An 18,232-nucleotide genomic window follows, 5' to 3' on the forward strand; every position below is an offset into this window, starting at 1 on the left:
CTACCTTACAGCTGAGTTTGATGTACCACAGCTCATATTCATACACTATCCATACCACAGAACTGTTTTCTGGTACCATGGCATATAGACATGCAGTGTTCCAATAATTCATTAAAATCTAACCATCTTTCCTTCTTTGTGGAAAGAAGCATATCTCATTATCTTATAATTAATTTGACTTAATTTTATTTTTTCCTTAATTTTTACCTTGCATTTATTTTCCTAGGAAATAGAAAACACTACAGGTTCTTAATTTTCTAATTCTCTACAGCAACTGACTAATTTACCTGAATAAGAGCAGACAGGAATATAAACATATTCATGAAGCAATGAAAGGGAGCAATTGAAATGCTCATCCTGGTAACAGGATGAAACCAAAGCAGAAGAGGGATACCCAAACTAAATGAAAATGAAAATGAGAAATGAAAATGACCCTGTTCATGTGTGTCCAAACAAGAATTCTCCAACCTAAAGCACACACATCAAGGTTCCACTGCCTGGCACTGGAACACACTTCAGAGCAAGCATCTCTGTGCTCTAACCTCACAACACACAAGCTCGTCACTCAGAGAAAGCTGGCACAGGGCAGGTGTGTTTTGGAGCCTGAACTGCTCCTGAGATGACAAACTCAGAGCTCACTGCTTTAAAGCCACAATCGAACACAGATGCTTTTATGAACAAATTTTGGTGCTACCTGCTTATTAACATTTCCTTCTCTAGTAGTTAAGGTCAGCACAAATGTCTAATAAATCAGCTATATTTCTCCCTGTGAGGCCAAAAAAAATCTACTAAGTCCAGTCCCATTTGTTTCACCTTAATTGACTTCCCCAAACCATTCTCAGAATTCTGTCAGAGCAGCGACATGAAGGAACACGATTACATAATTCCAGCATTCATCTGAGAAGTAAGAATTATCACTGCCAGAGAAGGGGGTAAAAAGCACACCTAAAAACTTGGGCTGCAGCATGTCAGTCATCATTACCTGGAAAGTTAGCTGCTTCACTACACCAGTCCTTGAGAACAAGCAATTTTTCATGTTGTTTTTGATACATTTATTGTATGACTTGGTTTTTACATTAAATTAACAAACACAATGGATTTGATATAGTTACAGGGAAAAAACTTGCCCTAGGAGTTTCCAGTCCCAAACGTACTGAACAGTTTTAAGAACCCTGGCTCAGTGAAGGATAAATTTTCACCACAATGCATCCACAATCCAGAAAAGCTCCAAGTTTTTTTCACTTTACACATACCTAAATATTATTAATGTTAAGTCATCATCAGGCTTCTATCGCTGTAATTTCCCTTCAACACCAGGTCAGATTATATAATTTGTTTTAATGTATACTGATCAATATGCATTTTTTTTGTAAGCTGTTAACATTAAAGATATTTGCTCATTACATTATATAACAGTACATTACATATAAATTGCTACCAAACCCCACCTTCAGTTCAAAATTTCTTTTCTAAAATTACCATCTTTCATTAATATTGAATAAAAGGTGATTTTATCTGTATCTTTTACTTCAAAGGTTGTTGACAACATGCAGCTCCAAACAAAGGCAAAATATTAATTGTAAAAATATTTTAAAGAAACAAACAAAAACCTAGTGATTTATTAAACTGCAGATTGCTTGAACCCCCACAATTTTTTTATGCCAAGAAATAAATATCTGGTTCAGCAGGCAGACCAACAGAGTGCAAATGACTCAGATGGTTGGATAAGATACACAGAACTATTTTGAATAAAATTTCAAAAATAGGTATGCCTTGCATATGCAAGGTTCAGAAGAGATACAAATCCTTTAAGAAAGGGAATATGCCCACTCACACATACGTTTGTATGAACAGAATGAATTTGTATAGTAAAAAAGCATGGCAATCTTTAATGAAGATGATCAATGAGAAGCCTTTTCCTCTCCAGTATTTCCCACAAATATGCAGAAAAGAATACTAAGAACTTCTTCAAACATAGAACAAGTGCAGTTAATTAGTATAACTCGCTAGAGAGAGGTTTCTTCTCTTTGCTGTAGAAGCAAGGATAAACTTTCCATTGTATTTATTTTAAAGCTAGCAGTAAATAGAAAAATTAGTGATAGTCATGCAAAATAAAAGCTGTTTCCACAAAGTTCTCATTCATGTTGATTTCCATATTTCAGCCAGAAAGGTATCTTTTGTTCTTTTGGATAAACCATCACATTTTACTTCATCTGAACAAAAACATCTCTCCTTTTTCCTTAGTGACAGAAGAGTAACTGACATATGCAGTCACACAATAGCATCACCTCACTCTTGTTAAAGAAAACATACTTATAGCTGAAATTATCTTCCAGGATTAATATGATAGAAAAAAAGTTAAAGCAACAATATTTACTTTTATATAAGCAACAATGTTTACTTTCTATACTAGAAAATAAGAAATTCAATGGAGATGCAACTTAGCACAGTGTAATTTCAATTAATTCCACAACTTTAAATACTGTCTGACACATAAGTAATATGCATCTCTAAAATTTCATTTAAAAAACAAAGTACTATAGAATAGCATCAATCCACGCTAAATATTGCCAAGTTTTCCTCACCTTTCTCCTCATCCACCAAACTTCAGTGAAAAGAAACTAATTTTATCCCTGTTTTCTTAATCTATGTAATCAAAAGCTTCTGCATTTTTGCAGCTTTTCTATTTTATTTTCTTGCTGCTGAATCAGAATTACAATTGGATATCTGTTCTAATTAATACTGGGTCCCTTCACAAGTAAGTCAAAATCAACCAGAAGAGCTTTCAAGCAATCTGTAATGTTTTCTGCTAACTCATACAAATGGTGCCACTGCTTTTGCAAGATTTGTGATGAAATTATATGCCTGAATTACAAGGGCATAAAACTAATACCCATTGGCCATGCACCCCATTTTTTGCAGGAGCTTGTAATCACTTTGCAGTAACCTGCAATGCTCAAGTATCAGCAAAAAGTTTCTAGCAGAGGTTTAAAAATTCAGTGTTCTGATTTCCCCAATTCTGAACTGAACTTGCAGTCTCAGCTGAGACTACATAGCTTCTCTGATAATCCTGAAGCCAGATAAAAACCTTCCAGTTCTACCAACCAATACTGATAACCTAATGCAAGATATTCTGAAGTGTCAGTAAGAAAATATTTAAACATTTGGAAGTTCAGCTAGATGGTTTAAATGTGACTACCAAGCACCATCCAGATAGCTTCAGAACATCATATAACTGTATTGTTATACTGTCCAATTACGTTTTTGCAAAAGCTGTGCAGATACCAACTCTGACATTTATCCATATGAACAGTCAATTGATACTCTTAAAGTTTAATTTCAAATTGTTTTTTTGCTGCTGGCTGTTGGGGCAATAGTGAGAATGCAGCTTTGTACCTTAAAACTTCTTCACATCCATGTTCAGCATATGCATCTGTCCACTAAAAGAACTTTTCAGTTAGTTCAATTTTGAAGAAACAAGGGTGGGAAGGAGCAGGGTGAAACAACAAAAAAGCAAACCCCACCATTTGTAAGGGGGAGGGGCACTGTTTTGGTTGTGATACAGCTGAATTGAAAAATAGTTCACATTTCCTTTATCTGAACAAAGCTCTGAACAAGGCCCCAGAATATGCAAGCCTAAGTGACCCAAGGTTCCCTGCTAGTTGTCATAATTAAAACTGGCGTGAAGCACAGAATTATTGTTGTGATACAGCAAAGATGAGCATAAGAACACTAACCTTCAATAAACAACTAAGCTGATTTTACAGGAAACATATATTCAATAAAGCATTTTATACTAAGCTATTCTTAATATTATGAAATGGAGACAAGGAAAAATAACAATAATAGAAGAGATGTTAACAAATCCCAGTCAAACTATCAACACTTCAGTGTAGACTAGAATCTACTGTTACTTTCAGTGTCTGACTTCAGTTTTGTGCTGTGAATGTAATAACACAAAAGGTGACATTCCTTCCCTCCTCTATGTTTTTCTTAGCAAAGAGTATACATATATAATCTATGCTTATTAAGTTCTGTTACACACAGACTAACATCGTAGGAATAATAGCTACCTAAAGTCCAACTGAGGTATATGAAATATTGAGTTGTTTTCAGTCATTGTAGACCATGAGCCATGCAACCATCACAACAGCAACTCCGAACACTGGCAGCATAATGAGGTTCTTGTACTTTTGCCATGATGATTGTTCAACTTCTACCTCATCCTTTCTTCTCTTATTCTTTCTTCGCCCTTTTAATCTGTTTTCAAAAGCTTCCAGTTCAGCCTAAATAAAGAGAACCACAAGGAGTTGACATTTATATCAGAATTAAAAACAAGGAAATGTGAAGGTTTTAAATAATATTAGCAAATAGCAATCAATAGAAGTAACTGTAAGCCGGGGAAGTTACACATCTCACAGATGAACTGTTGGCACTACATCCCACAGGTACAAAGCACATTGCTTTCAAGTATTAAACCACTGTTTCGTTTCCTATAAAAATATTGCCAAAAATGCAGCCAACTGAAGTTTTGCATGCTCAGTTTTTTAACTCAGGCTGAAAAGATTAAGATAAAATAAGATTGTTATTTCCATAAAATATGTTAAAAATACAATTTTTTTCCTATTAAAAACATATTTGCATTTAAGCTATTTTTCCAACTTATATAAGGGCATAGGCTGAAATCTTCAAAGACATTCCCTTGTAATAAAGGTACACTCTGCCAAAATTAAATTAATAAAAACATAAGCAACTAAAACTCTATGCTATTTCCCTCAATTCTTTGTATTTGCATGGTCACTAAATTTTAGATTAATTGATATAATCTTAGATACACACAAAAATATTCAATTTGTTAAGTGTTATAACTTGAACATTTAATCACTCATGTGAATGTAAGAGGTATATAATATCCTCCAGTAGGAAGCATACGCCTATAGGCCCCAAAATGGAACAAAACAATTGTAAAAGTAAGAATGCCAGGCTTCCAACAAAGAATGGTAGTTTCAGGGTCCTGTCTGGAATAACAATAGGATCTCTGATCCCTGTTTCTCATCCCCCTCCACATTTTTTGAAAGAGCATCATGGGAATACAGAAAAAACTCATTTAAGTGTACAAAGCTGAAATAAAACTGGAACTAGGCAGCCTAAAATAAAAGAGTGAAGACTAGGATGAGGCTCCAATAAGAAGGTATCTAGCTGCTAGGAAGACCTGAGACAGACTAAAACCAGAACAAGTCTGATGATCACGTGGATTTTTGGTCAAGTTGTTAGCTACCAGAGAAAACATGGGACAAGGCACTAGGGAGCAGAGAAACCAGATGGAGTGAGAGGAAAAGAGATGGGAGTAGCAGAGCGCAGCAAGGCAGGACTGGCTGGGTAAAAGGCACAAGACTGAGCTGAAGCAGAGGAATCATGGACAGTGAACAGGGACAAAGCCTGACCATGAGAGGAAATAAATCTATGTGACTACAACTGCAGTGCTGCCAGGAAGAGGGACTAAGACAATACAGTAGGTGCATTATAAAACAGGAAAAAGACTGTTTTGAGGAATGGACAGAGTAGTGATTCAGTAAATAAAATTTTCATTCAGAACTCAAGGTTGCCTGATGTCTGGTCTTCCTCCACTGACAGCAAATATCTGTCAGTTTCACAAAGTGGCTCTTCCCTTCCTGAGCCAGATACCACTGTTAGCAGGAGAGAGGGACCTATTTTGATGTCTATTCCTTTGTACCTAATAAAGGCAGAAATTGTTGGCACTTCTCTGATGATATGGGAGAAGAGTTCAGACAAAGTCACAGCCTATTTGAAACAAGATTACTCTCAACTAGCTAATCCTCCCTTAGAAAAGCAAAGTATTTTAATTAAACAGTTTTTCAAAATCCAAAATCTGGAGGAAAGGGCAGAGGTTTTATAGACAACATGGCAGTATTTCATGGTAGACAGACACTCAAGTAAAATTTGGGGCTTCTATAGTTACTACACACTTGTGATCGGTACATTTTAAAAGCAGAAAGCTCTGTGAATTACAATAGTTGAATTAAAATATAGGGCTCAAACAAAATTATGTAATAGCTATTGAATTGCTTTCCTAGTGAACTCTACAAAAACCTGTCTAAAAATAAATATATAATAAAAAAAACAAAAAAACACAGACTGAAAAAAGACTTGTAGGCACAGAATATGAGAGAAGCCATCACTACCCTTGAAAAGCTACCTACAGATTTTGTGTAACTGTCACATTCCTGAAGTGTCACCTTAATAACCTCTGAAGTAATGGTTGTGCCCAATCTTCAAACAAGTTTAACTTTTCAAGCTAAACAAGCCTAGGGTTTTTATTATCTTATTTAGATAAGAACCTAACTTCTTTGTATATAAATATACTAAAAGTAAAATGGCATGTATTTATTTGAACTGTATACTCAAAACATTTAGTTCAGTGTTGCTCAGGCACTGGATTTTGTTCTTTCACGTGTTGTTCACTATATTCTTTCTGCACTGAAAGGAGTAGCATTCCCATGGGAAAATGCAGCTAAATGAATACAAGTGACAGTGACGAAGTGTATTTACTGAAAGTGAGGATATATTTTTATTAATAGGGGAGGGGAACATTTGACTTTTTAACTTCTAAGGATCCATTAAATTTTTTTTTTGTACATAAAAAAAGGGAAAATAAATCTTTCCTACAACTCAGTAAATTACACTTCAGGTTCAAGACCCTAACTTCCAGTATTGAAACTCTAAACAGTTAGCTTGAAAATTTAACCAAATTTTTTACAATGGAGAGGGACAGAGAGAGCTTGGTCTGAGTTGCTAAATAATCAAAGTGCTGATCTTTTTCCACCTCTAGCAATTGTGAAAACCCTGGCCTCACAGGGTGCCTCTGAATTAGAAGCAGAGGGAAAGCTTGGCTGCTTGGGCCATGACAAGAAGCCTAGCCAAGCCATCTCTTCCACTAAGAAACAAGTGATTCCATCTGTAAATGGTATTAGCAAAAGTTGCTACCAAATATAGCAAATACCAAAATATAAATGCACAGACTTACTAGAGCACTAACTAATTTGTATATAAGACATTTAATGAAGTATTAATCAAAATAGTTTTAAGAAACTGTGACCAATAGAGGAACAGTCTCTACAAAAAATGCGCTATTGAAGAAGGTGGTACAAGATGCAAACTTTTGTCAGAAGGGAGTACACTCAAAAATATACTTTTAATGTGACCCAACATCCTACAATAGTGCTGTCCTCCAATTTCCATCAACAGATGGCAGATTACGAGTTCTAACTGGATGGGAACCAATGTTACATAAAAAGGCTGCAGTAGTTGAGGTTAATACTTGTATGCAGTTCTAGAGCCTATTTATTAGTTAAATCTCTTTTTTTTTTTTTTTACAGTTTGTTTTGTCCTTTATTTTTTTTTATTATTTTTGTCCTACTGCTTCCTAATGCACTAAATAACTAACAACTCTAAGTTAACCTTTTAATAGGGTTCATTATGTATAGGTGAAGTTTTCCATCCCTGAAGTTGCATCCAACACAAAACATATGCAGGAGCAGGTGTCATACATTGCATAAAGTTGCTACTGTTGGGCTGGAACTGTGAGACTTCAGAGAATGTACAAGTAGAAAGCAACAGTGGTATGACTGCAGAGAGACACAATCCCTGCTGAAGAACACAGCCAAAATCCAGCACACTGTGCTGGTAGAGTCAGTCTGCCACTGTTTCAGAGGAGTATCCTTACTGAGACTTTACTAGAGGGACTGTAAGTTAAGTGATTTTGAGCAGAAATCATTAGTATTTGGGTGGGATGCCTTCTGGAATCCATGAAAACACTCAGTGCAAGAAAAACATCAGCAAATTTGGCTTTCTAGCTCTAGGACTGTAAATGTGGTTTTTATATGTTTAAATGCCCATTAGCACACTTCAGTACCTAGCTTGCAGAACCCACCTACATATTTCCTCTGCCCAATTTGTTTCACACATCTATATGTAAGTTACACTTCCTGACCTATAAGCCAGAAGCAACATTTCCAGGGTCAACTTAGAGAACAAGAAGAAACAGAAGAACTGTCTAGGAGTTATATGAGGGAATATGTGCTCAATTCTGTAGACAGCTGAGATATGAATGCTGCAACAAACATTGCAGGATGATCACAAAACAGTGCCTGGTGTTCTGGACAACAGATGCATAGCCATGCTTTTCTTAAAGTTTTTTAAGAGAACTTAAAAAGTGTGTATAATAGAAGTTGCGACCCACAGAGAAACTGTCTATCCTAATGAGGTTGGGGAAATGGCACATGTGGATCAGCTCTGTAAGCAACCCTTGCCCCCTTTCAAGAAGGGAGCAAGCCACTGATCCCTGATAAAAACAGAGTGTGACATGCAGGTGAAAACACAAGTGTAAACTAAATACACAGATGCTGTGATAATTGAGTAAAAGAAGTCAGAAAGCACATCAGACATGGAATATGATTTGGTGTCAAATGCTCACTCAGGCACAGGCATACATGAACTTGCTGGAAGGCATGCAGACTCCAGATGACAAACTTGCCCTAGCCATCACCAACTGAGCTTAGAGTGTTTGCCTGAATGTGATTAGTATCAGCACCTCCAGGCAGCTGGCACAGCAGCTTTGTGGACTGCAATGCCAACCACACACCCTCACCACCAACAGCAATCACAGCAAATAGATGTTTCTCCCCCACCCCAGAGTCCTTGAAGGACAAAGACTCATCTAGCTGTCCTTGTTCTGTCATGATACGGAGAAGGGAAGCTCCACCCAATATTTAAATCTTGCAGAGGCTATTCAGTATTCTGTAGTGTTTATGCTGTATAAAGTGTTCGCTTAAAATAAAGCATACTTACTAATTCAAAAATAAATTACATTGTACAAAGCTATAGTAATACAAAGTTACCATTTTGCACAAAATTATGAAAATTGTTTGCAAAAATGTGGTCTCAACCATTGTAAATATTTACAGCACACAGAGTATGGTAACAGCTGACAGGAAGGACTGTGCATATCACATTAAGAACTATAAATCTTTAATAGCATGTAAATTACATCATTTACTAATAAGAACTAGATGAGGATGATGTGGATGAAGAAGAAGAAAGGTTAATACCTGTTGTCTTCGCTTCTCCTCTTCAAGAGCAGCTTTGGCTTCTGCTTCTTTTATCTGTCCAAACACAAAAAGTTATAATAAACTGTTGTAAACAGCAGCTAAACCTATTTTCTTAAGAAGTCATAATTACTCCTATAGAATGGTTCACAGCAAAAGCCTGCAAACTTTCCATCATGTGAGCTCCACCATCCAAAAGCCATATGAAAAGCAGCCATGCAAATTGCCATTGATAACTTCATAGAAATATTTTGCAGAGTTCAAGAAAGCAAATTAAATGCTAGAAAGTATTGAGAAAAAAATGGTGCAGAAAAAATTGTCAATATGTAAAGACACCACATACTTGAACCTTAGCACCTGCATTCCATTTTGGTCCTACAATAATAAATAAATGTGAAACCTGAACATATACAAAAGACAACAGGATGGAGTGGCTCCCATCTGAAGAGATGCATAACTAGGATTCATCAGGTGACTAACAGGACACCAAATCCTGAAGAGTACACAGATGCCAAACAGGGATAAAACATCAGTAATTATTTTTCATAATGCAAAGGCATAAAATGAATTTACCAGGAGGTTGGCTCACAATAGAGGAAAGTATTCTACTCCCACAGAGTATTTGGCTAAATCTAGAATTTCAATGCTACAGGACATTTGTAGATGCCAAAAGTTTATGTCAACTGAAAAACAACTAGGCACGCTAATAGGAGATAAATCCAACAAAGGCCATTAGAAAGACACTATCTCACCCTCTTAAGTTCCCACAGGAAGAGTATATGGGAGAAGTTTATATATCTCCCTTTTTTATACCTTTTTAAGGCTTTTAGCATTGCAGTCACTGAATCACTCCCTTAGAAAATTTAGATGTAAAAATCTATTAATAACTTGAAAAAAAATCTTGATCCTAGTAGCTGGATGATTTGCATAATAATGAAAATAGTTTACTGAATACTGTTTGCACAGGTAGAATTGATTACAAATAATTTCCAATTCAAGAGCTTTTGATGACTAAGGAGAAAGCACACTAGCTGATGCTTTAGCACATTGTGGCTCAAACAGCAGGCACTGGGGGCAGGGCCAAAAGCATTTTTAAATTACTAAACTGATTTTTAAATTACTAAACCTTGTATCAAATAAAAGCACTACTGAGAATTTCATTAATCTAGATACAATGGCAGAGTCTCTTAGAAATGTGTGTAAAGGACCTTTTCAGCCATGCACATCTGAAATCTGAAAATCTGGTTTGCAAAAATCTACACAATGAGCCCCCTTGTTTTTCATGACCTCTAATGGCAAAACTTCAGCTACAAATGAAAAAGTGACCTTCAAATGTGGAAAAGAGCAACAGAAAAGCTTCTTTTTACACTGGTGTGGTCATATTTGTGTAAGATACAGAGGTACAATGTACACAGATAAAGGGAACCTTAAATACTATAATCACAGCATGGAAAAACATTTCTGGGACTATTTCTTCAATAAAATGTACAGTAAAAGACACATTCAATTCCTACGCATCTAGTGAGTAAGAAGTGCTTACTCAATAGGTGCCAGACATGAAAAGCTTCATTAAGAATTAATATACTTCGGTTTTAGAAATTAATGCGTGTTTTGAAAATGTACAAACTAATTTATCTTTGTAAATGTCTGCAGTTTTCAACAAGTTTTTTTCCAGTCTGGTCACATTAAACAGTAATAGACGTAAATAAACCACTTTCATCAAGTGCCTATATTAGTAGACTATTCCAGTATGTAATTTGAATAATAAGTCAATAAAGGCTACAAAAAGGCGCCTAGAAAGAACTTAAATAAAACTTTATCACTTTATATAAAAACCCCAAAGCAAGTAAATACCTGAGAAGAACGTACACATAGCTAGGTGGTACCATCCACTATGTCTGTGGCATTGCTTACAGCAGAAACTTGTAGCCATTTGCTCACTGCATTAGACCATGTCTCCCTGTGATTACAATACTGGGGCAAGAAATTGGTAGTAGTACCTGCTCCAGTCAGACAGCACTGACACTGCCATCACTCTGAGACATGCTGCTGGGTCTCAGCTCATGCACTATTACTGTGAGCTCTCCTTGCTTTAGGGAGGTACTCCATATACTATGAACTTACCGTTTTTACATTCTTCCTGGAACTGTTATGGTTGGGATTCCCTAAAGGCATATCCCAAGAGTTTCAGCATTCAATCTACTTGCAAAGTTGCAGGATTTGGTCAGTGTGGCACTTGTTAGAACTTGTCAATCAATCCTGAAAATCTGAGCAGAAGCTGACTTGTCAGTTTTACCCATTGAGTTCTTGGGTTGTACATCTATCACATCTAATACTTACCTGATAAAACTCAAGCAACTTACGCATCAATTCTTTTTGTGTATGTTTTTATTAAAGGTTTGTAACAGCAAGGATCATATCCTGTCTCTCTGTGTTTGCACACAGCAAATTCTTTAATTCACAAAAACAGCTGAGCTAGGGAGAAGGCACATTAACAGCAGTCTAAGTAGTATTCTGCAGTTACTGGAAAGTCTCAATTCTTCCAGTATAGGATAACTAACACCACATGGCAGATTATACTCCACACTGGACAAGCTGAGCAACTGAGCTGCAAAACCTTCTTTGGGAAGACAGATTTTACAATGCCCTGTAAAGCAGTCTGACTCTAGTCTTACAGCACTAATGACTATTTTATCATCACTGATCATCACTTGTTCTCAATGAAAGAGGAAAGAATCAGTTACAATAAATTCAAAGAAAAAAAAAGGAAAATAACATAAGACTGCTTAAAAATAATATTTGAGTCAATTAACACCATTCATCAATTCAAGACTGAAAAAATAGCTACTATTCAACAGCACATCCACTTACGTTGCATTTCTGCAGGTACTGCCTTGAGAAATAATGTGCTCTTTTTTCTACTTTTCTTGAAGCTCTGAGAAGAAATTACAGCTCCAATGGATACATTACCTCATATGCCTTCCGCTTCATTTCCTTGCATAATGCATCACATTCCAGTGAAACTTGGCCTTCTTGTATCTTGCTGCACTGCACTTCCTGTTAAGTATAATTTGTCTTTTATAATCATTTCCCTATATAAGATTTTAGTTGTCAACTTCTTTATGAAAATAATAAAACTTCCTTATTTAGTAAAACGTATAAAGCTAATGACTGAATGTTATTTCATCCTGTAATTATGTATTAAATTGTCCTTTTTTTTTAATTCCTTCTAATAAGCTAAGCTGAAAGGAATAATAAATCTATAGTCCAGTTTAATTTTTCTCCTCTTTACTCATCTGTTTGCCTTAGACAAGTAAGATAACTTCTGAACCTTTGCATTTAGAGTGTCGGTAATTTCATATATATTATCTTAACTGGTTTAGATTACAGGACACAGTCTGGTCATGGGGGAGAAAATTAAGTAATTCTCAATCATAGTTTCTCCCCTCTTCCTAGTATTGAAGAAATTTAAAAAAAAAAAAAAAACCTAACAAAGTGGTTATATTTAAGCAGAGGCTAATTAGTTTTAAGCACTTATTCTATATATGTCACCTTTTCTCTTGCTGAGCATCCCACCTGCAAGACTTCTTGGATGCACAAGACATATTTTAGAGAAGCTGAGAACTCTGGGGAACTGCTGGAAGATTCAGAAGTTAACTGGGTCCAGAAAGGTAATTTGAACATTTTTAATTAAGATACATCATGGGGTTTTTTTTCATTAAGATATTACCATTTGTCAAAACCCCATATAAATTTCTGTTGTTCCCCTCATAATAGTGTATAGCTATAGTTAACTTGTTATATTACTTTGTCCTTATCTGTGTTAGAAGCTAAGGATGCTGATGCCCATACTTGCTTTTAGGTTTGCAGCGAACCTTAATTAATTACATTAGTTCAGGTTTCACAACATCTGTGCTAATTCCAACTTCTGCACATTTTCCCAATATTGTCATAAAAATGTAATTTTTACTCTCAAATCACTCCAGGTTATCAGAGTATTTTTCTCACAAAGCTACAAAAATTTAAGTGTGAATGAAGATAAAGCTATTTTAAGTCAGGCAGCTAACATATTTTAGAATTAACAAGATTTTATATTCTCCAGTGAATCTTCTGATATAGCAGCCCAGATCTTCAGCTGATGTGAATTGTTACAGCTCTACTATAGTAACAGGCCCTATTCCAATCTGCAGCATCCACATAATCCATCCATACAAGCTCAGGAACATGCAAAGAATATACATCCTTCAAAAACTGCAGCTTGTAAATTTACCTTTTTCAGTCTCTTACAGAGACATCGGATCTTAACCTTCTGGCTGCAGTTAAGAGGACAGCTACCTGAATGGCAAATCTCTTTACACCGGTGACCACAGGGCAACTGTAAGGAACAAAACACAAATTAAACTCCCACAACAATAAAGCATTGTAAAATTACCAAGAACCTATGGAATTGGTTTTATTTCAGACACAGAATTTTAACAGAATACTCATTCAGGTAATCAGTCTTTTAACTTGTGAAATAATTGATTTTTCTTTTCTTTTTTTGTGAGGGGAAATGTTTGCCTCTTAATTACTGGTTTTCAGTTCCTGTAGGATGATTTCTCTTTTACTGGCACAGCTTGATTAGAAGACAATTTCTCCTTTCACATGTTTAAAGAACAGTCATTTCCACAGTAATGTATACAACAATCACCCTAGCTATCTCTGTGCTAGGGGAATACAAATGGATAAAGTAAAAAACCCCTGAAAACTGAAATTATGTGTACTGTAGCTACTTGTAGATTAGCCAGAGTAATAAAGGAAGAGGAAAGAACCAGAAGCAAAAATACTGCAGAAGAAATCTTCTATTCAAGCATTATCTGAACTATGCAAAAGTCAAATAAAGGTCACCAAAATTCTTATCGTGTCGAAAATAATTTCACAAAATCCTAAATTTCTGCATTTGGCAGATTATCCTATTTCTGCCATCTGAAAGATAAAGAGTTTTTTACTGCCAGTGCAATTTTTAACTTACAAAGAAAATATTATCGTTCATTCACTGTGTAAGAATTGAGTTACTAATTTAAGTATGCTGATTGATAAGAATGTAGCAGTGCTCCCAGCACTGCATTAGATAAAATATGTCAGGAAAGTAAACAGATTTTTTTCATTGTTAAGAACTTTACTAAAAATATCCCTTGCTCATGAGAAGTCGTCACAGTAACAATTTTTCATTTTCAATTACATAACCCAATACTGTTAATAACCAAAGATAGAATCTCACAGAAGACATCTAAGAATTTACTTATAGAGAGCTTTAAAGCCCCCAACTAAATATAGCATTAGACAGTGCTCTTTATCAAAAGTGAAATTTCACCTCTTCACTGTCATCAAGGGATTAACACAAATAGGAAAATGCTCTAAGACATACAATTTTAAGATCCGTTTTTCACATTTATTAAAAATTCAAAATGTATACATACTACATCACTTCATCCACAAAAATGAAAACAGTAAGTATCAAACCCAGGTGGGTACACCTTTGATTAGTAAATCTGGGTTCTCAGAAGTCCATTGGAACTGGCACAACATCTGAGCTAGTATCATGAAACACATACCTAAACAGAACATGAATCTTTCAGACTAAAATTAGGGAACACATACACGTCTTCATGTCCATGATAGTCACAAGCCATTATAGCTACTTCGTGCTTTCAGCTCCCTTTCTTAGTTACTGTTTCAGCACATTTCATACAGGACTAGAAAGAACCTTTAAGTCACCATTTTCTGTCCTGAAATCCAGTCCTCCTACACGCAGGTACCTCATATATCCTTCCAGGACTGGATGAACACTTACTGTGGAATGTGCCCCATTCTGAGCCTATTCTACTGTTTCACTAAGGAGGGTGCTCCATGAGGTCACTACACTATGCAAGAGATTTTTTTTGAGTTTCCTAGGTTTGTTCTACCTAGTCTAAGCTGCAGTTTTTATCCTCATATTGAAGTATTTCTGTCTTTTCTTAAAAGGCTCTTTATTATCACAGTATTGCCTTAATTGAATTTCAACTATGTTCAATCAATGTTTCTTGAATACACAGCCAGAACTGCATGTAACATTTCAAGTGACATCTCAGCAAGGACTTGGTACAATGCCTTAACTGCACCTCATTCTTAGTAGAGTATGTTCCCCAAAACATCTTCAGCTCTCATTGCCTTTCTCTCCAGCTAATCACGCTGTGAAAATAAGAATATCTGCTGTTTCCTGGGAGTTTATTATAAGCTTCACATGTATGGTCTTATTGTTTTGGGGTTTTTTTCTGACCCCAATACATGTGTTCTACAGATGCACTTCCTCAATTCTCATACACTGACAACACCCCACAACTTTTCAACAGAAAATTACAATGTTTTTACTGTCAAGGTCATTACTGAAAACAATGCAAAGTCAAGTGTCAGTTCAGTCCTTGGAAAATCTTCCTTATTGTTAATATCTCTTGCTCCATCTTTTTCTTTAGTTTTGATGTTGTTTTGGGGAGGAAGTTGGGTGGTTTTTTAAAAAGATAATCAAATACAGTTGTTTCTTTTAGCCACCTTCATGCTGGTATTAACCCTCTCCTGTATCTGAACTAGATATTCACTAAGTAGCACAGACTCACTCACTCAGCGGAAGCCATATGCAGCAGATCTCACCTATTCATTTTATGTGGAGGGAAAAATACATAAATTGGTCATCTGATCAAAGAAGGAATCTAGTTTTTTTCAGGCACAACTGATCATCAGCAAATATTTTTCCCTGAAATCTAATAATTATTTTGCCTCATTTTGAAAATATGAGGGGAGAGCTTGTCTAAGCCTTGTATGCTACCAAGGCGAGACTGCCACCCAGAACATGAAATCTAATGGCCGAGTCGCCTCACAACTAACCACAGTCTCTGCAAAACCAATTTGCTACTGCATGAACACTGTCTCCTGGCTCCCTACACGAGAGCATCAGACACAGTAACTCCATTTAGTCTCACCTGCAAGTCACCTCATGCTGGCTGGAACAAGCTATGGCTAAAACTATTCTACTTCCAACTTACTCTTCCATAGTAAATAGGCACATTTTTATTAATAGTGTCAAACCCAAACAGTCGTGTTCTAAATGACATGTCAGAGCTGCAAATTCAAGACCGTAACCCTTACCTTGACCTCTAAGTGCTACTGCAATAAAATTCTTTGACACCATTAGACCAAAATATTTATAGCACAGGAGTGTGTTTAATCCAATACTGAAAAGCAAATGTACACACTTCAGTTTCCCTGAAAGCTTTGTTCTTGTCCTATATCTCTGTGTGGGGAACTTTCTTCTTACTCCCCCCACTGTAAAACCAAAACTAAAAAAATTATCAAGACAAGCTGTGAAATGAATGGCAAAACAACAATCCCCCATGATAGGAGAAAACAAAAGCAATCATTCTGCTGCTTCTGCTGGATAAAAAATGTAATGGGAAAGGATTTTTTTCTGCTTGTTTTTAAGTGTCAGTGCTGAACTACTTGGTGCTGAAACAGAAAGTGTGTGCACCCTTTAGATCCTTTTTTCTACTGTATAAAATCTGTTGTCAATAGCTTCTGGACTAATGTCCAAACTGGACAGTCTTTATGTTTGATATGGAAAGGCCATTAAAAGAAGGGATTTAATCCACAGATTTAAACCAACCGAAGATGTCCTACAAATATTTTTCCATAAGCAGTGCACTTAAATCTTAACATTATGCCTGCTGATGATAGACTTTGCCAACACTTACGGAGGCTTAAGTGAATTCCAACAGAAGGTAATAAACACAACCTGTTAATACATATCTGATAACACAGAAAATAGCCTGGTACTAAAGAAAATAGCACTTTTGAGCACCAATCCCAAAAGCTAAGTACAAAAGAGAATTTTACCACTTCCAGAGACAAAACTAAATTTTTACAATCCACATACATGTGCAGTGCGTGTCTGCAGAATTAAACTTTATTTCCAGAATGCTTAATTAGTTCAATGCATTAAAAAACTCAAAAGGATTTATCATAATGGAGTCATGTATTTCACATCAAGACAAAAGAAGAGTGCACAGTAAAACGACAAAACATGTCTATTTTGTCAAAAAATACTAATTACATGGAATAAAGTATTAAATACAGATTCACACATACTGACAGGAAGACATAAACAATAAAAACTGATAGACTTAAAATTTCTATGTAAGAATTGTCTCAAAACATCTGCAAGCATGATCATAAGAATTTAATCACCCTGATTAAGAAAAAAATAAATTTCCTTCAACAAGATGTCTTGTTATTACTACCAAACAAAAGAATTAACTTTTTAATTAAAATATCTCATATGTAACAGCATTAAAGACACTGTTTCTCCGTAAAGCAGAAAGGAAATGTCAGATGTACAATGCAATGCTGGAAGTTACTTTTTTAGTTTTATACTGCCATAGCCAAAAGAAAAGCATAAAACTTCTCAAGTTTTTCAAGTTTCTGTAGCATTTTTTCAAAGGACCAGACAACATAATTGGTTTTCTTTATCCCCAAATGTACCACGGCAACTGTGAAACAAATGTGGTAGCTGTCCTACCACTGTCTACTAATACTGTCTACTGCAATTTCCATTCAGCAAAAACATCTCAAAATGATAACTGCATTCTATTGAACCTAAGTTACACCATGGTAAGCCAGGAGTGATAATGCACACTGATTTATAGGAAACATCAACTTCACTGAGCTCTGCGAATAACTCAATGTCAGCTCCTGACATGGAATAACAAAATCCTCAAGAAACACTAATTTGAAATTTACTTGAGGCTTCCAGAACTACACACAAGAACACTTCCAAATTAGTTTTGGGCTGACATTTTAGATCTGCAATCTGTAAATGCTCTGAATTCAGTAGTCATATACATCTTATCTCTGGCCAAGTTGTTTTTAAGTTCTTGTCTCACAAGACAAAAACTTAAAAACAACAAAATGGGCTTGGCCTGTATTTGCTGGGGAGAGGTGGTGGTGGGAGTGGCAGGGTGGTGTCTGTTAAGGTTGCCCCTTCAAATTGTTTTTATCAATGATTCCTTCAAACGAGAACTATCAGTATAATTTGTATT

The 18,232-nt window shown here is 35.8% G+C and overlaps 1 protein-coding gene across 1 annotated transcript in view; it reads right to left on the bottom strand.

Annotated features, from left to right (window-relative positions):
- Window positions 1–1,028: 1,028 nt before the first annotated feature.
- Window positions 1,029–18,232, bottom strand: part of NFXL1 (nuclear transcription factor, X-box binding like 1) — a 44,943-nt gene continuing 27,739 nt past the window's right edge. The window contains exons 19-22 of the mRNA XM_041478815.1: window positions 13,396–13,500; window positions 12,096–12,182; window positions 9,129–9,182; window positions 1,029–4,286 (exon numbers count right to left, since the gene is read on the bottom strand). Of these exons, the coding sequence (XP_041334749.1) occupies window positions 4,113–4,286; window positions 9,129–9,182; window positions 12,096–12,182; window positions 13,396–13,500 (420 nt within the window). The 3' untranslated portion in view covers window positions 1,029–4,112. The remainder of the gene's footprint in view (window positions 4,287–9,128; window positions 9,183–12,095; window positions 12,183–13,395; window positions 13,501–18,232) is intronic.

The sequence above is a fragment of the Pyrgilauda ruficollis genome, unplaced genomic scaffold (genome assembly GCF_017590135.1).
Source record: "Pyrgilauda ruficollis isolate IOZ18807 unplaced genomic scaffold, ASM1759013v1 scaffold1, whole genome shotgun sequence".
In the NCBI taxonomy this organism is placed as follows: Eukaryota; Metazoa; Chordata; class Aves; order Passeriformes; family Passeridae; genus Pyrgilauda; species Pyrgilauda ruficollis.